General features: G+C 47.7%; 2 protein-coding genes across 2 annotated transcripts; one reads left to right on the forward strand and one right to left on the reverse strand.

Moving 5' to 3' along the window:
* The first annotated feature begins 4 nt into the window (after nt 1-4).
* Nucleotides 5-2445, forward strand: LOC4332187 (deoxymugineic acid synthase 1-like). The gene is made up of 4 exons (XM_015775463.3): nt 5-374; nt 1460-1703; nt 1830-2009; nt 2095-2445. The coding sequence occupies exons 1-4, from the start codon at nt 67-69 to the stop codon at nt 2317-2319; spliced, it is 957 nt and encodes a 318-aa protein (XP_015630949.1). The 5' UTR covers nt 5-66; the 3' UTR covers nt 2320-2445.
* Nucleotides 2446-8036: 5591 nt separating this feature from the next.
* LOC9270511 (protein indeterminate-domain 16) lies at nt 8037-12390 on the reverse strand. The gene is made up of 3 exons (XM_015773933.3): nt 11942-12390; nt 11392-11860; nt 8037-8924 (listed from the first exon to the last, which is right to left on the reverse strand). Exons 1-3 carry the CDS (start codon nt 12117-12119, stop codon nt 8255-8257), a joined length of 1317 nt encoding a protein of 438 aa, XP_015629419.1. The 5' UTR covers nt 12120-12390; the 3' UTR covers nt 8037-8254.
* Nucleotides 12391-15772: the final 3382 nt, after the last annotated feature.

A 15772-nucleotide genomic window follows, 5' to 3' on the forward strand; every position in this document is an offset into this window, starting at 1 on the left:
CCCCACGAAATCCTCCAATCCATTGCCGCAGTCCGTCCAAGAGAGGGGGACACTCTGCCTCCAGCCATGAGCGACGGCGGCGCAGGCGCCAAGGGCGCGGGCTTCGGCATGCCGCGCGTCGGCATGGGCACGGCGGTGCAGGGGCCGAGGCCGGAGCCCATCCGGCGCGCCGTGCTCAAGGCCATCGAGGCCGGGTACCGCCACTTCGACACCGCGGCGCACTACGAGACCGAGGCGCCCATCGGCGAGGCCGCCGCCGAGGCCGTGCGGTCCGGCGCCATCGCCTCCCGCGCTGACCTCTTCATCACGTCCAAGCTCTGGTGCAGCGACGCGCACCGCGACAGGGTGCTCCCCGCGCTCAGGCAGACGCTATGGTATGTATGCCCCCCCCCCCCCCCCCCCCCTTCTCTTTGCCCCCGTATAAGATTCCGGCGGAATCAAGTGAAGAATTGTGATTTTAGTAGTGGATTATTACGAGTTGTTTGGAGTAATCGGTTGGGCCAGGCCTATAAGAAAAACAAAGGCATTATCTTAAATAAAGGAAAATTTATTGTGGAATTAGGATATGTGATAGGGACCACCTATACATTTGTCGACAAATTTTCTCCTAAAAATTTGATAGATGTAATTATAATACAATTGTAGTGTAATTACACTGTAACTTGCATATAACTATATAACTATAGTGTAACTTGTACGTAAGTTTCACGTAATTTTGAATTGTTAGATCTATTATAAGATTTGTTTTGATGAGGAAGAAAAAAAATCACAGCACACACACATGTGAAATAGTTTGTTCCCACAACCTCTATTTTACCAAAATAACATGTTACGGAGAGATTTTTAAAAGTTACATAGAAGTTACATTATAGTTACAGTGTAATTACATGCATGTTACAGTGTAATTACACTATGATTGTACTGTAATTACATCTGTCAAATTTTTGGGGGAAAATTTATCGACAAATATATAGCAAAATTGTATGTGATATTATTCTTTAATCTTAACAAGACAAATTATAAAAAGTCTTACTCTTTGGTTGTCGTGCTGATGCTCATCTTTGAGTATAGGAATGCCTTGAGTATATCACGTGCCGACCACTCCTATGCCTTGAGTATAGGGATGCCTTGAGTATCTAGTTGGTAACTAGTTTCTAATAATTTAAAAAAGCTAGAAAACCTAATTTCTAATTTCTAGTTTATTTTTTGAATTTTGAATGTAGTTGAAAAACCAAACTGTTTGAGTGCTTTTAATTTTGGAAGATACTGCATTAGCCACGAGACAAATTCTTTCATTACCATCTTGGCTGCCACCTCCAAACAGATATTAGTCCCTCATTAACTGCAGTGCATTTAATTTCTATCTGAGGCACCATGCGACTAATCAACTGATTATGAAAGGTTAAGACTCACCTTAATTAACAGAAAGCACATGCTCATCCCACACGTATATATGCAGGAACCTTCAGATGGAGTACGTGGACTTGTACCTGGTGCACTGGCCTGTGTCCATGAAGCCGGGCCGGTACAAGGCCCCCTTCACCGCCGACGACTTCGTGCCGTTCGACATGCGGGCCGTCTGGGAGGCCATGGAGGAGTGCCACCGCCTGGGCCTCGCCAAGGCCATCGGCGTCTGCAACTTCTCCTGCAAAAAGCTCGACACCCTGCTCTCCTTCGCCACCATCCCTCCCGCCGTCAACCAGGTTGGTTTGCACAATTCACAATGCTGCAACAACCAAAAATGTTATAACCTTTTTTTAATGGTTGATTTGCTTATTGTGTTGGGTTTGCGTTGCGTTTGGTTTGTCACGGTACGTACGTACGTGCAGGTGGAGGTGAACCCGGTGTGGCAGCAGAGGAAGCTGAGGGAGCTGTGCAGGGAGAAGGGCGTCCAGATCTGCGCCTACTCGCCGCTGGGCGCCAGCGGCACGCACTGGGGCAGCGACTCCGTCATGGCCTCCGCCGTGCTCCGCGACATCGCCCAATCCAAGGGCAAGACCGTAGCCCAGGCACGTCACGTCTACATTTGCACGCGTGTGTTCGTGTCGCGCCGTCGTCTCAGCAGCAACTGACGTGTGTGTGTTGATTTGGCAGGTGTGCCTGAGGTGGGTGTACGAGCAAGGGGACTGCCTGATCGTGAAGAGCTTCGACGAGGCGCGGATGCGGGAGAACCTGGACATCGTCGGATGGGAGCTGACGGAGGAGGAGAGGCAGAGGATCGCCGGCATCCCGCAGCGGAAGATCAACCGTGCCCTCCGCTTCGTCTCCGACCACGGGCCCTACAAGTCGCTCGACGACCTCTGGGACGGCGAGATATGAGCACTCGCCGGCGACCGCTTCGTGTTTCCAGGCGCCGGCCGACGTGCGTGCTGCTCTGAGGAACGTAACAACAAAAACTGCGGCTCTTGACGATCGTGTTGAATAAAGCAAAGTGTGACGATTTCATCGGCTCTGATTGCATAATTCCGGAGTGCACACGCTAGCACGTGCGAGAGAGAGAGATATAGGTACATCGAGCGTGTCAAATCGATCAAAATTGTTATAGACGAGGCCGAGCCGAGCCAAGGAAAAGCTTCCATTAGAGCATTTACAGTGCTTCTTACTCGCATGCCAAGTCTCACATGTCAGTTGGCTCAAGACCAGTATTAGACACTCGTGTCACAATACTGTAGCCTTAAGTGGGGTCTACAAAAATACAGAAGTCCCTTCTCTCCTCTTTTTTCCCCTCTATCATGCCTTCCACTCTCTCTCTCTCTCTCTTTCTCTCTCTCTTTCCCTCTCACGCTCGAGCGGCGACTTGCACGCTCTCCTCTTCTCCTTCCACTGTGGCGGGGCGGCCGGGCGGAGCAGCAGCCTAAGCGGCAATAGCGTCAGGAGAAGCGGTGGTCCGAGCAGTGATGGCGCTAGGCGGGGCGGCCATATCCGATCTGGGCTCGCTAGATCTGGCCTTGGGCGATGGCAGCGGCTCGTCGGATCTCCCCTCTCCCCTCAGCTTGCTAGTGCCAAATCTCATCTCCCCTCCTCGTCGGCGCCCGTTGTCCAAGGCGACGACGACGAGCGGCGGCGTGGCCTATACCCTCTCCTCGGTGGCGCCTTCCGTCCTCTTCTCCGTCCGGCAGCCCTCCTCCCTTGGCCGTCGTGGGCTATCCAGACGAATCCCTGACAAATCTGACGAGAAACATGCGACTCATTTAGGCTCCATTTTCTTCACTTGGTAACGGAAACATCCGACGTGGCGTGGAATCTTGGCTGGGGCTGCCTAAGGTTGAATGCCAGTTATACGCATTGTGAACGCCGGCCGTGCCATCTGCCACCGGCACGTACGAACCGAACGTCGCTAGCTTTTGCGTCGTCGCGTCGTCCTCGTCGATCTCGGCGGAATCAACCGCCCAACCAACCGAACCGCGCCTCGTCTCGTCACGAGCCGCCGTGACAGCGTCGTGCCGGTGCAGGGGCCCCTGGCAGAGCGTGCTTACGCCGATACGTGCGACCAAAAAGCGGCTCGCATCGATCACGTCTTGAGAAAAGAGAAGAATCAAACAAAAAGGAAGAAGAAAGAAAGCGTACTAGGGGCAAAGCTTTGCAAGAGTGTATTACATATATCGATCATCTCATGGCATCTCACCTCACCTCACAGCTTTTATGGAATCACATGTTGGTCGCCAATGCAAGCTTGTCAAGTTGCCACCATAGCTAAGCTAGGAGTACTAGGTAGGGCGGTGTCTAGCTAAGGAACCAGTAGTAGTCATCGGAGGAGCATTTGCTTTGCAAATGCTTTGCAAGCGGCTAGAGTAGGTCAAACTACATTGTCACAATCTATTCGACCGGGAGCTCCAACGTTGGAGCACTCTGTAGTCTGTAGTACTCCATCGATGATTATTTACCCAAGAGCGTGCTCTGACACATTGGCATTGCCCCCTTGCAAAACAATTCTGAACATTTCGACCGTACAAACAAAATCCTTGCAAAACTTGTATACTGTACTAGCACTGTACCTCGCCGGATGGTCGTACGATGTGGCCAAGTCACAGGCACACAGTGGCACGACACATTTGACTGACAACGCCATCGAAGAGATCGAATGCAACTGGCAAAACGACTCGAGTACCCTTCTGGTAAAAGTCACCGCGACGTCGCCAGGTTTGTTTCAGATGAGGCAAAGTTTTTACTACCGAACAGGCCATGTGGTGAAGCCCAAGAACACACGTCCCCACAGACCGGCCCAGCCATGTATAAAATCAGGGCATATTCCCTCATCTCGCTGTGCAGGAGGACTGGGCGAAAAAAAAGAAAGGAAAAAAGCGAAGGTAATCGAGCGTTTTTACTGCGGCAGAGTTCACGGGGAATTCAGAGCGCACTGGGTGACGAAATGGATTGCGCGCTGCAGTTGCTCGCAGCTGCGCCGACCGGGAAGGGGGGGCTCTGCGCCTGGATCGTGCGGTTAAAAGCAGGATGAGTAAAGGCGTTTTTTGGTTCCTTTTGCGAAAGGAACGGCATCCTCTGAATCCTCCTCCTGACGCCGCTGCAGCCTCTTTTCAGTGACGCACTGATGCTGTAAACTACTGGCTCAGATTGATTATTACTCCAGGCTGAGTCCAGCTCGATGTAAACGAGTCGAATACTCGAACGATGTGCATCATGCAATGGCATCCCTGTTGCCACAACTACTGTATTTGTTTGCTCACTAATAAGAGTCTAAGATGAGTACTGTATATGCATTGAGGTATGGTTAAAGAGATCGTTTCATCTACGTACCTAGAATATTGTACTACTACGTCTTTGATAGCGGCTTTGTCCAAACGCTGTAATTTGATATTTTGTGTGTGTGTGTGTGTGTGTGTGTGTGTTAGAGCTCTAATACAATCGCAACACAAATATGGCTATATATTTCTTAAGTAAATCCAAGAGACATTACTCCCTCATCCCATGATATAAATATTTTTTATTCGTGTTTATCCAGATATATATGTAGCCAGAAATCCTTTTATTTTGAGATACAATGCTACTTCGTCCGTCAATAAATATGTTCACTTCTAGCAATTGGGATTTCTCAATTCATGAAGCAAAGGTACGTAGGTAGGGAAATAGAAATTAATATATTTTAGTATAGAGAAAATACAACGAAATTAAATCAATCCGCATGTGACTATTAGAAATATCCTACTATTTTTTTATCCACGGTAATACTATAATATATTTTGTTTTCAGCAATGAGTAACGGATCCCATATATACATATTTGAGTGTGCTCACACTATCTTAAAATAATTGTTGGCTATGTTCCCGAATAGTAAAAAATTGGTACATTTTGGGATGGAGATATAAAAAAAATGCATAATCATTTTAAGAAAAGAAAATGTTTGACTTGCCCCCCTAAACGTTTGGTGTAGCATGCTTCCCCTAATCCCCCCTGACTCTCGTGGCAACGTTGTATCAGGTGGCACTCAATCATCCAGGTGGGATAATCAACTTATATATATATAAAGAAAGAAATATCTATACCTATATGTCGTTTGCTTCATATTCTTTTCTACTTGCGCTCCTCTCTAGGGTCAACCTATATATCTACGCCACCCGTGCCAAGGAGGGAAGAGAGGAGTATGCACAGGTGCCGGAGGAAGGAGGGGAGCAGAGAGGATGAAAGCCGGTGACGGAGAAGCTAAAGGTGGAGCCCGCAATTCAGCCTGCAAATGGGGCGGGGCAGGTAGGCCCGTTCCCTATACCCTCTGACCCATTTGCTTTTGGGCACCAGTTGAAACCAGAGACAAACATTGGCCCGCCCCTCTCTGGTGGCACTGGTCGCCCCGTTAGGTTCCTACTCCAGACAACATAACAGTGCACTTGTCCAAGCAGCGACATGCAAAGATAGCAGAGTTCAGTAGTTGATAAGCATCAAATAAAATGCAGCCGGACAAGATGATAATATAAATTGACAAATCATGGTTAAACAATTCAGAATAGAAGCAAAAGAAAAACAAATTGAATTGGATTCAGAAAATTCAATCTAGAAATTTTAAAGAAACAGATATAACTCCATTAACTTTCCTAGATGTTCCATTCAGAATTTGTGATTCCTTTGCACAAATCTTCGCATTCTAAAACACAAACATCACTACTAGCAACCAGTAGTACTTCATCAAGCAAATGACACCCAATCTAACAACATGCTCTTCTGCCCAAGACGCAATAACAAAGAACACTCACACTCCATGCTCATAATCCTGATGATCGCCGGCGTCGTCGCTGCTGAAGCTGCAGCCTGAAGCAAGGTTGGGCTAAATCAATAATGGACAGCGGGAGCGCATCGCCGCCTAGCTTGTAAGCTTGGAGCCGCTGCTACCGTCTCGATCCAGCCGGGCCGGAGCCCGGGACTGCGTCGCCCCGAACCCGAAGCCGCCGCCGCCGCCGCTCCAGCCGGGACGCGTCGCCCCAACCTGAAGTCGTCGTCGCCGTTGCCGCCGCCGCCGCTGCCGCCTCGAGCCCTCGATCCAGCCTGGGGCGCGTCGCCCCAACCTGAAGCCGCCGCCGCCGCCTCGATCTAGCTGAGGAGTGCGTCGCCCCTACGCAGTGCTGTGATAAGCCGATTACGGGTCGACCCAGGGTGCACTGGTTCCTGGACTCGTTTGACCCTAAAATTATATGGGTCGACCCATAAACCTTCTGGAGCCGAATTTTGAGGGTCGGGCCAGCGGTCCAACGGGCCGACCCGCCCCATTTGCAGGCTGACCCGCAATGGTGATGGGGGTGATGTACACAACTGAACCAACATAGGCAAGGTCTGACGCTACCAAATTAACAAAAGGGGCAACCAGGTAGACGTGGCAACAGGTAGGAACTTGTCAACGCCACCACCTTGTGGCCGCTTAAATTCCCTTCCACAATTACTTCTTCCCGGTGATGAGGGGGCATATTCCTTCTCGCCCCAAGATGGCAAACTACGCCTCTTCTTCCCTTCCTGAGATTTGCCCCTATCGCCCCCTCCATTCTCTGTGGCACTGTGAATTTGGGGTGCAATCCACGTGCCTTTAGCTGCCAGTCGCCATGGGAGAGGATGGAAGAAAGGGGAAGGAAAGGGAAGCCAAGGCATCATGGCATCCTACAGCTCTATGAGAGAGAGAGAGAGAGAGAGTACGGAGGGAGGAGGAATGGGAGGACATCTTCAGGCTAACCCAACCATAGAGATGCTTCAGGATGGAGAGATCAAGAAGAGAGGATGCTAGAGAGGTAAACAAGCAGCAACAGCAACACTAATAGGTCGGCCTCACCAATTTTTTTTATTTTATTTTGTTAATTGGATTATCACATCAGTTAAATTATTGCCTACACATGTTACGTGAAACCAAAACCGCATTGGATTGAGTGAGAGAGTACTTCATTCGGATTGAAAAGTTTAGAGTTAAAAATGTCTAATTTTGCGGTTTATGGGGTAAACCGGACTAGGCCAAAAGTTCAGTGTAAGTCAGACATTTCCGTTTCAAAACAGCGGTTTATTGATGCCGCGATACACCATTAATTTATTTTATAGTGATTGAAGTATCATTTACAGATTGATGCCGCGATACACCATTAATTTATTTTATAGTGATTGAAGTATCATTTACAGATTGATGCCGCGATACACCATTAATTTATTTTATAGTGATTGAAGTATCATTTACAGATTGATGCAGCGATACACCATTAAGTAGTAACCTAGAACCATTACCAGTCCAGATTAAAGGAGCAACTTTTCCAGTAAAAAAAAAAGAGCAACTTTTTAGCACCCTAAAAACTACTCCCTTTGTTTCGAAATGTTTGACGCCGTTGACTTTTTAGCACATGTTTGACCATTCGTCTTATTCAAAAAATTTAAATAATTATTAATTCTTTTCCTATCATTTGATTCATTGTTAAATATATTTTTATGTAGGCATATAATTTTACATATTTCACAAAAGTTTTTGAATAAGGCGAACGGTCAAACATATGCTAAAAAGTCAACGGTGTTAAATATTTCGATACGGAGGGAGTATAATGGTGCCAGGGTGCATTCATGCAAAAGTTGCAAATACCACCTTTGATAATTTTCCCAACAATGACATCGATCGACCGAAGCTCGAAACGACCTACGAAACTACGTACACTTCATCAATTTGCGGCTAAAAAAAAAGATGAATTACACCGTCGTCACCCAACCCCCCTTGCTTTACATACATACGCGTGCACGTACACACGTGAACGTACAAGTTGTACATGTGCATGCATGTACATATCAGCTAGATGCCGGCGCCGACGCCGCCGCCCCTCAGGTGCTCGCGCGCCACCGCCGACGCGCCGTGGCCGTCGATGGCGGCCATGGACATCACGGCGAGCGAGCGCTGCCGGCACGCGTGGCAGGTCACCTGCGCGATCAGGCGCGCCGCGTGGTCCCGCAGCGCGAGCGCCTTCTCGAGCTCCCCGCGCGCCCGGTGGCGCGCGCGGCGGGCGTCCTCCAGCGCGCGCTCCGCCGCCGCGGCCTCCTCGCGCGCCCGCTCCCGCGCCGCGTCCGCCGCGGTCTTCTCCTCCAGCGCGCGCCTCACCTCTTCCCGCTGCTGCTCCTCCTCCCCTCCTGCCGCCGCGGCGCAGGCGCCGCCGCCGCCGGACGCCGCGGCGACGACGGCGGCGGGGCCGATTGAGAGCTGCAGCTTCGTCGTTGTCATCGTCGTCGCGTGTTGCTCGTGGGAGGAGGAGCCGGTGGTCGTGGAGTTGGACGAGAACGCGGCGGCCAACGGCGCCGTGGTGGACGCCGGGAGGAGCTGCAGCTCAGGCGGCGGCGGCGGCGGATGATGGTGATGATGCCGCAGCGCCGCGGGACGGATGACCGGCAGCGTCGTGGCCACGGGCACGACCTCACCGCGCACACGTCCAGAGTTACACGCATCCTGGTGCTCTATGAAGCTCTCCACTCTGCAACCAACACACACAACCACCGCCATTAGCACACACTAATCATACCACTTAACCACCATCTTATCACCAAACACAACAAAAACACGGCGATCGATCTGATCGACTGATTGATCATCTGTACATGTAGATCGATCGAAAGCAACGCATCGATCTCGAACAAGACACACACTGACAGATCGATGAGAGCATGAGACAACCAGATGAAACCCATGGGATGGACCACCATATGCCATCGTTAAACCCATCAAGGAAGCTAGCTACGTTCCATTGCTGACTAAATGGCCACGCGCGACCAGTCCGTCCAAGGGACCAACCAACAGCAGCACTGTACACATATACTACACACACAGCTAGCTAGTGATGGCGCCTGCACTTACGCCATTATTGATCGAGCTAGAAAACCAGTCGTCGACGACGACGACGACATATGGAAGAAGCAACGATCATATCGGTATCTGCAGGGGAAAACATGCTGCATATGCTGCTGATGCTGCTGCTCGTCCGGTATATTTATGGGCTGGTCAGTGACAAGAGAGTGTGGCTTAGCTACTGCCAATTATTAAAGCGATCGCCTAGTGGGAAGCTCTTGTCCTGGAGAGAAAAAAACAGAGGAGGAGATGATGCTGTTGTGTGTGCATGGATGATGGATGGGTGCACATGGTGGCCTGTGTATAGCTTAGCTCCGGGCGATCTGGTGATGTGCCCCGTCCGCGCGTGGTTGTACTTTGGTGGTGGATCCAGGGGTCCGAGGAATGGAGCAGCTTGTCTTTACCTACCTAGCGACCTCTGCTTCGTCACCTTGCACCTTGCCTCGTCCACATCATCTCACTCCCTAGGACATCTACATGTAGTACTAGTGTCCGTTCTATTACGGGATCAAACACACATTCTAATTCTATTACTGTAAATCTAGGCAGGTCAGGATTATCCTATCACGTACTTGATTGCTATATTTGATAGAGATATTATATACTTCATTCTTAAATAATTGGCTATGTCACTATACAGGTTTAAACTTCTGGTAATTTTTCTGGAAAAAAATAAATACTACTTAAAAATATGTTATATTACCGAAGTGTACATCATCATTAATATAACCACACAAGTTTTCTTAATTATAATGTTCTCCCTCCGTTTCAGGTTATAAATCGTTTTGACTTTGATCAAAATCAAACTGCTTTAAATTTGACTAAGTTTATAGATAAATATAGTAATATTTACAACACCAAATTAGTTTCATCAAATCAATAATTGAATATATTTTCGTAACAAATTTGTTTTGGGTTGAAAATGTTACTACTTTTTCCTATAAACTTGGTTAGATTTGAAGAAGTTTGACTTTGACAAAACAACTGATAATATGGATTGGAGGAAGTAATTATTTAAAAGTAATTTGTGGTTAAAGTTACGTGACGATAGCAGTTACTACAGCCACCTGATAAGTTTTCACAGAATTAAGATCCATAAATAGCTGCTAGTAACTCGCATGCTAAAATGCTACTCCTACAAGCTATTAATGGCTGATTAGCTCTGGCAGGCATTATGTTTGCACATGAACAAACAGTGGCGCTCATGTTTTACTTACTTTGAGTTAGGACTACAACAACCAGCCATCTTATCAGCGTAACTGGCCGGAAGCTGGAGCTATCGCTGCTACTACTACACTTAGCTTAGCTGTTGGGTGAAATGCGCAGAGACAGTTTTTGGTCGATATGCGGTCGCTTTCCTGTAGGAATTTTCGGTCCTACCGCAACCCGCCACCGAAACGATCATATGCCAGGCGTCTGCCCTGCTTTTTCATCTCTTCCATGATCTCATCGATCTCCTCTGATTTAATTTTTTCTCTCCCTTTTTCAGTCTAGCTAGAAAATAGTTTTCGATTAATCTCGATGGATATATGCGTACTACTGGACCCTAGCTACCTAGCAGGATGTATGTATGTAAGTGATCAGCATGCATCAACAGCAAGAACCTGAAGTAGTAGTAATAGTCCCGATCCAATTAGTCCGTACATAAATATGCTCTTTCTTTGGTCAGCTAGCTAGCCAGTTAAACAACGGATCGATCAGATCAAACTATAGCTAGTCAATTGGTGTCGGCTACAAAAACACACATCCTTTTAATTTTCTTTTTTTCTTTTTTCTCTCTCCGAGTGGCGATATCATATCTACAGCCCAGTGGCAGGTTTTAAACCCTGAAACGTACCATAGCTTTTGTCTTATCTCCATGCAACCCTGTCTCCCACCAAAAACAATTCGAAATTCATCTCTTTAAATCTAAATACTCCAAGATCTAATTACGTATGCACATAATCATGATATATATCCAACCACCCAAACGTCATCGTATCAATCGCTAATCATGGATGGTTAGCGTTCGTACGTAGTAGTAGTAGTGCATGCGTCGCCGGCCGCCATGAACGCTACGTAGGTTTGAGGAGGAGGAGAGGGGGTGGTGTACGTACCGGGAGAAGACGCGGCCGCAGTCGCAGGAGTGGCCGCGGGTGCCGCAGGTCTTGAGGTGGGCCTTGTAGTCGGACTGGACGGCGTAGCCCTTGGCGCAGCGGGCACACACCCACTGCCGCCGGCCGCCGTGCTTGCGCCGGAAGTGCTTCTTGATGCCGACGAGGTCGCCCAGCGCGTGTGCCGGGTCGTGGTGGAGGCAGCTCGGCTCCGGGCACACGAACACGCGCTTCCGCGCCCCTCCGCCGCCCGCGCCGCCGCCGGCGCCGCCGCCGCCACCCGCGGCGCCGCCGTCCTCCGCCGCCGTCGCCGCCGCGGGGCGCTTGACCAGCCGCCACGGCACCTTGTGCCGGCGCCGGTGCATCTGCAGGTTCTGCTCCCGCTGGAACCCCTGCCCGCAGATCTCGCACACGTACCTGTCCGACTCCAGCAGCGTCCTCGGCGACAGCGCCACCACCTCCGCATCTGGGTCTACGTACACACGGGCTCCATGATCGAACACCATGCATGCATGATGGTATCAATGTCTCCAACACATACGTATATACGTACCTGGCGTGCCGGGAGGGCGCCTCTTGCGCTTGGCGGGGGAGGGCTGGTCGGCGGCGGCGGCGGCGAGGCTGGAGGAGTTCGACGCCGGCGGTGGAGGCTGCTGCTGCTGGGAGGAGGGTGAGGAGGACGAGGTGGAAGAAGAGGCCAACATTTGGTGGTGGCTCTTGACCAGTGCCATAACTGCAAGGAGCTTTTCTTCTTTTTAAGGGAGAGGATCACTAATAAGCTTAAGCTTAAGCTTATCACCACAATACCACTTCTAGAGCTAGAGCTACCACCACAAGAGGCTAGATCACAGCAGCTACTTCTACTACTACTACTACTGCCTCTGCAGCAGCTGCCTTGGTTTGGTTCTCTTTTTGCTCCTTAGTGGGATAGGGGTGCCAAGGGAGGCTTTATGGGGTGGAAAGGTGAAGGTGCATTGTGTGTGTATGTGTTTGTGTTGTAGAAAGGGCTGGGGCATGAGGGGATCATATATAGCTTAAGCCAGGGAGAGAGAGGGGTTGTGTGTGTGTGTGTGTGTGTGTGTGTGCAAGGTGAGATGAAAAAAAGGGCTTTGTCAATATCTCTTTGCTTTTGTGCCTGCATCGGTGTGTGGGTGTTGGCCCCCTTTTTTTGAAGGGGGAATGTGTCTCATATACTCATTGGATGGGCAGCTTTTATCAAGGCTTTGTTTGTTTGTTTTGGGGGTTTATTAAGATGGGATCATGAGGGGGCTAGTCTCTGCCAAATCGATCTCGCCAACGCAATTAATGGAGCACTGTCCATTACCTTCATCATAACTTGATTAGCAAGCTGATGACCCTCTTTGATTAGTCTCTGCGTACGTTTTAATTTCCTCTCGACCCCCCTCTTTGCCTTCTTTTCTGTTGTCCTGACAGGAGTTTGGCAGCTAGATGGAAATTCAGTTCACGCATTCTTCTTTATTTATCTAGAAATACATATATATACACACTAAAAAAAATCTACTCCAAAACGCCACGTATATACGAATGCAAATATATATATATATATATATATATATATATATATATATATATATATATATATATAGTTGTTGATGCCGTGGTAGATAGCTGACCGGAGATGAAATTAAAGCTAGTGTTTTTGCCAATGATAAACTATGCAGACGAACAGCTCATCCTTGTCACCGAAGTGATTGCTTTGCTGAAAAAACGCCCCAACTGTTAGTGATCAGCAATGGGGGTGGTGATGGGGGAGAAGATTCTTCACACATGCAGGCGATCATTTTTCTCCCACAAGTGCCCCCGGCCCTTGCCTTGATCCTATCTAGGATCTCCCTTTTCTCTCTCTCGCTAAATAAACTAGCCTCGCAATGAGATGGCATTGACATCTTTCTCTCCTCAAACAACTAAAGTTTATTTGTCTCTTGGCTTTTCCTCCCTTTCGACTTTCTGCTAAGATGGCCGCATGTGTAGCTCATTAACAAAATTTTAGAAGTAAGTTGCACACACATGTCTTTTTTAATACTACCATGCATCATCCGGCTACTGCTACTCGATCTTTACAATATTCAGAAGTTGTCCTTTTGGCGAAGCTGCATGCAGTAGTACGCATAGATTCGATGAGGAGGAGGAGAAAAAGATGGCATCTTTTTTTGGAGGAAACTAAACGATGGGCCGGCGAACAATCCATCTTCTTTTGAACAGAATTTTGGCAATTACTTTTGGACTTTGATTGAAACTAACAAATACTAGTACTGTACTTTGCACAATAGCTGCTAGTATAGTAGACTAGTAGCAGCTGATTTTCATGACGAACAGAGGACTGGCCCTACTGAATTCTTCTATCTTTGTTATTGATCTCAATGCTAGAAAACGTCATATAAAATTAATAGAACGCATGGCCAGATTGTTTGGTAGTATTTGTTTTGATCTCCTGTATGAAAATAGTGTATTCATTGCATATATAAATTTAAGGGGAAAATGACAAAATGTCATAAACTATAGGTGTCTGGCATTCCTTTCCTCATACATACGCATGCATGCAAACAGGACTGAAGAAACTGTACTATATTCTGAAGTGTTAATTCGATGATGAGTGCCATCTTGTTCTCTCTCTCTGGCTGGTTAGCACTAAGCATCATCATCAACAAGTAGACTACCGTATATTAACATGCGACTTTGTGTCGTCGTACGTTTATTGATTTTATATAGCAAAAAGAAGGTGTTATTAATAAGAGGTTATCAAGAACATATCGTTTCGAGCAGTACCTTTCTCCCTCCTCGTTCGCCTGTTTCATCATTTAGGTCTCCATGCTATGCAACATGCTCGCCAAAGTTTGCAAAGGTAGAGAGCTGCTTTTATCTCTGGGTTGCTCTCAGTTATCGCAATCATCATGCTATAGCATTTGCAAGTTCGTGCATGCCAATATATATTGCCAATGCCAATGCCAATGCCAATGTGTGTACATGTATATGCGTAGTAGTAGTAGATCAATAGGATGTCCTCGTGCTCTCGAATCCCAACCAGGTTACCAACATGAACTAGTGCCTACGGCCATGTGTGTCGATCTATAATTATTCTCGTGCTTTTTCAGACTTTCAGGCTTCAGAGTCCATGCCGCCATCCTTCAGAAAGATAAATTTTCACTGTGCAAGTATACTGGGGAGCTCGCTTTCAAACATAAATTTCAGTTCAGCAACAGTGTGTTTGTCATGTCATCAGCTAAACACATCTTGCATTTCAGAGTTTCTTTTCAGCTAAAGACACTGGTGATCACCGATATATCGGGTACCTTTGTAAAAAGTAGGGAGACCATTTTAATTGCTAATTGTGGATTTCACAAGGGCATTACACAAAGTGAGTTTCCTTCTCTGAAAGAGAGAACAACGGTCGTTTGTAACTTGTATAACATAACCTTTGTCAGTTTATTAGCATAGGACATAGATTAGATATAGCATGCTAGCTACATGTCCTCATTTTTTAAAGAGTAGAATACAGAGCCTGTACTTAAAACTTGAAATAGGCTAAATGTTGGTTTATAAACCTGTAAAATATGTATTTGTATCCCTTATATTGGTTTGGTGTATCGCCGAGGTCCAAAGTGCATATGATGCAACTCGGGCACTGACGTAGCCATCCATAGACCATAGTTGTGAGAATTTTACATTTACATCCTCAATTAGAGTATGCCCTAAAATTGACTCCTACCACTTCCAAACCGACTCTCACCATGCCCATGGGAGACGAGGGGAAGAAACAACGATTAGGATAGTTGTGATCATCGGCAATTGAAGGTCTAGGGAGACGAATTGAAATAGATGACACGATCGGGAGAATAAGGTGATCATGCAAATCCGGTGTAGCGTTATTGTCACCATGATCCTCACGCATTCTAGGTCCACCATCTGCCTTCACGACGACAATCACGTCGCATCGGGTTCGTGGGATCATCCTCACCCTACCTTCTATCTCCGTCTCTTCACCTCCTCTTTCATAGGTATGTTTTTTTTTGCGGGGTCATAGGTATGTTTTGTTAAGAGTGTCGCGAGTCAATTTGAGAGTATATTGTAGTGGAAGGGCCTAAATGCAAAGTTCTTAGCATCGTGAAAACCGTGTGGTTACCCTAAGGTATAACGTGGTTTCAAAAACTGAAAAGGTTATCGCACGTGATCATCGCGATAACTACACGGTTTTGTAAACAGCAGCCGCAGCAGCAGCTAGCCGTAGGAATTCCCTGGTTACGAATTCCGGAGCACTACCATCGCTAGACAAAATCATTTAGACCAAATCAAATCACCCCCAAATTCCTCTCCCCAAAAGAGAAATTTGGAACCTCTTTTGATCACTCCTCCATGCATCATCCCA

This window comes from Oryza sativa, chromosome 3 (genome assembly GCF_034140825.1).
Source record: "Oryza sativa Japonica Group chromosome 3, ASM3414082v1".
Classification (NCBI taxonomy): domain Eukaryota; kingdom Viridiplantae; phylum Streptophyta; class Magnoliopsida; order Poales; family Poaceae; genus Oryza; species Oryza sativa.

What these genes read in the sequence shown, in the direction of transcription:
- LOC4332187 (XM_015775463.3), top strand. Translation starts at nt 67, where the DNA reads ATGAGCGACGGCGGCGCAGGCGCCAAGGGCGCGGGCTTCGGCATGCCG. An exon ending in GCGCTCAGGCAGACGCTATG is followed by an intron (nt 375 to 1,459) that starts GTATGTATGCCC and finishes GTATATATGCAG; the next exon opens with GAACCTTCAGATGGAGTACG. An exon ending in AGGGCAAGACCGTAGCCCAG is followed by an intron (nt 2,010 to 2,094) that starts GCACGTCACGTC and finishes TTGATTTGGCAG; the next exon opens with GTGTGCCTGAGGTGGGTGTA.
- LOC9270511 (XM_015773933.3), bottom strand. Translation starts at nt 12,119, where the DNA reads ATGGCACTGGTCAAGAGCCACCACCAAATGTTGGCCTCTTCTTCCACC. An exon ending in GCGCCCTCCCGGCACGCCAG is followed by an intron (nt 11,861 to 11,941) that starts GTACGTATATAC and finishes GTGTGTACGTAG; the next exon opens with ACCCAGATGCGGAGGTGGTG. An exon ending in TGCGGCCGCGTCTTCTCCCG is followed by an intron (nt 8,925 to 11,391) that starts GTACGTACACCA and finishes TGTTGGTTGCAG; the next exon opens with AGTGGAGAGCTTCATAGAGC.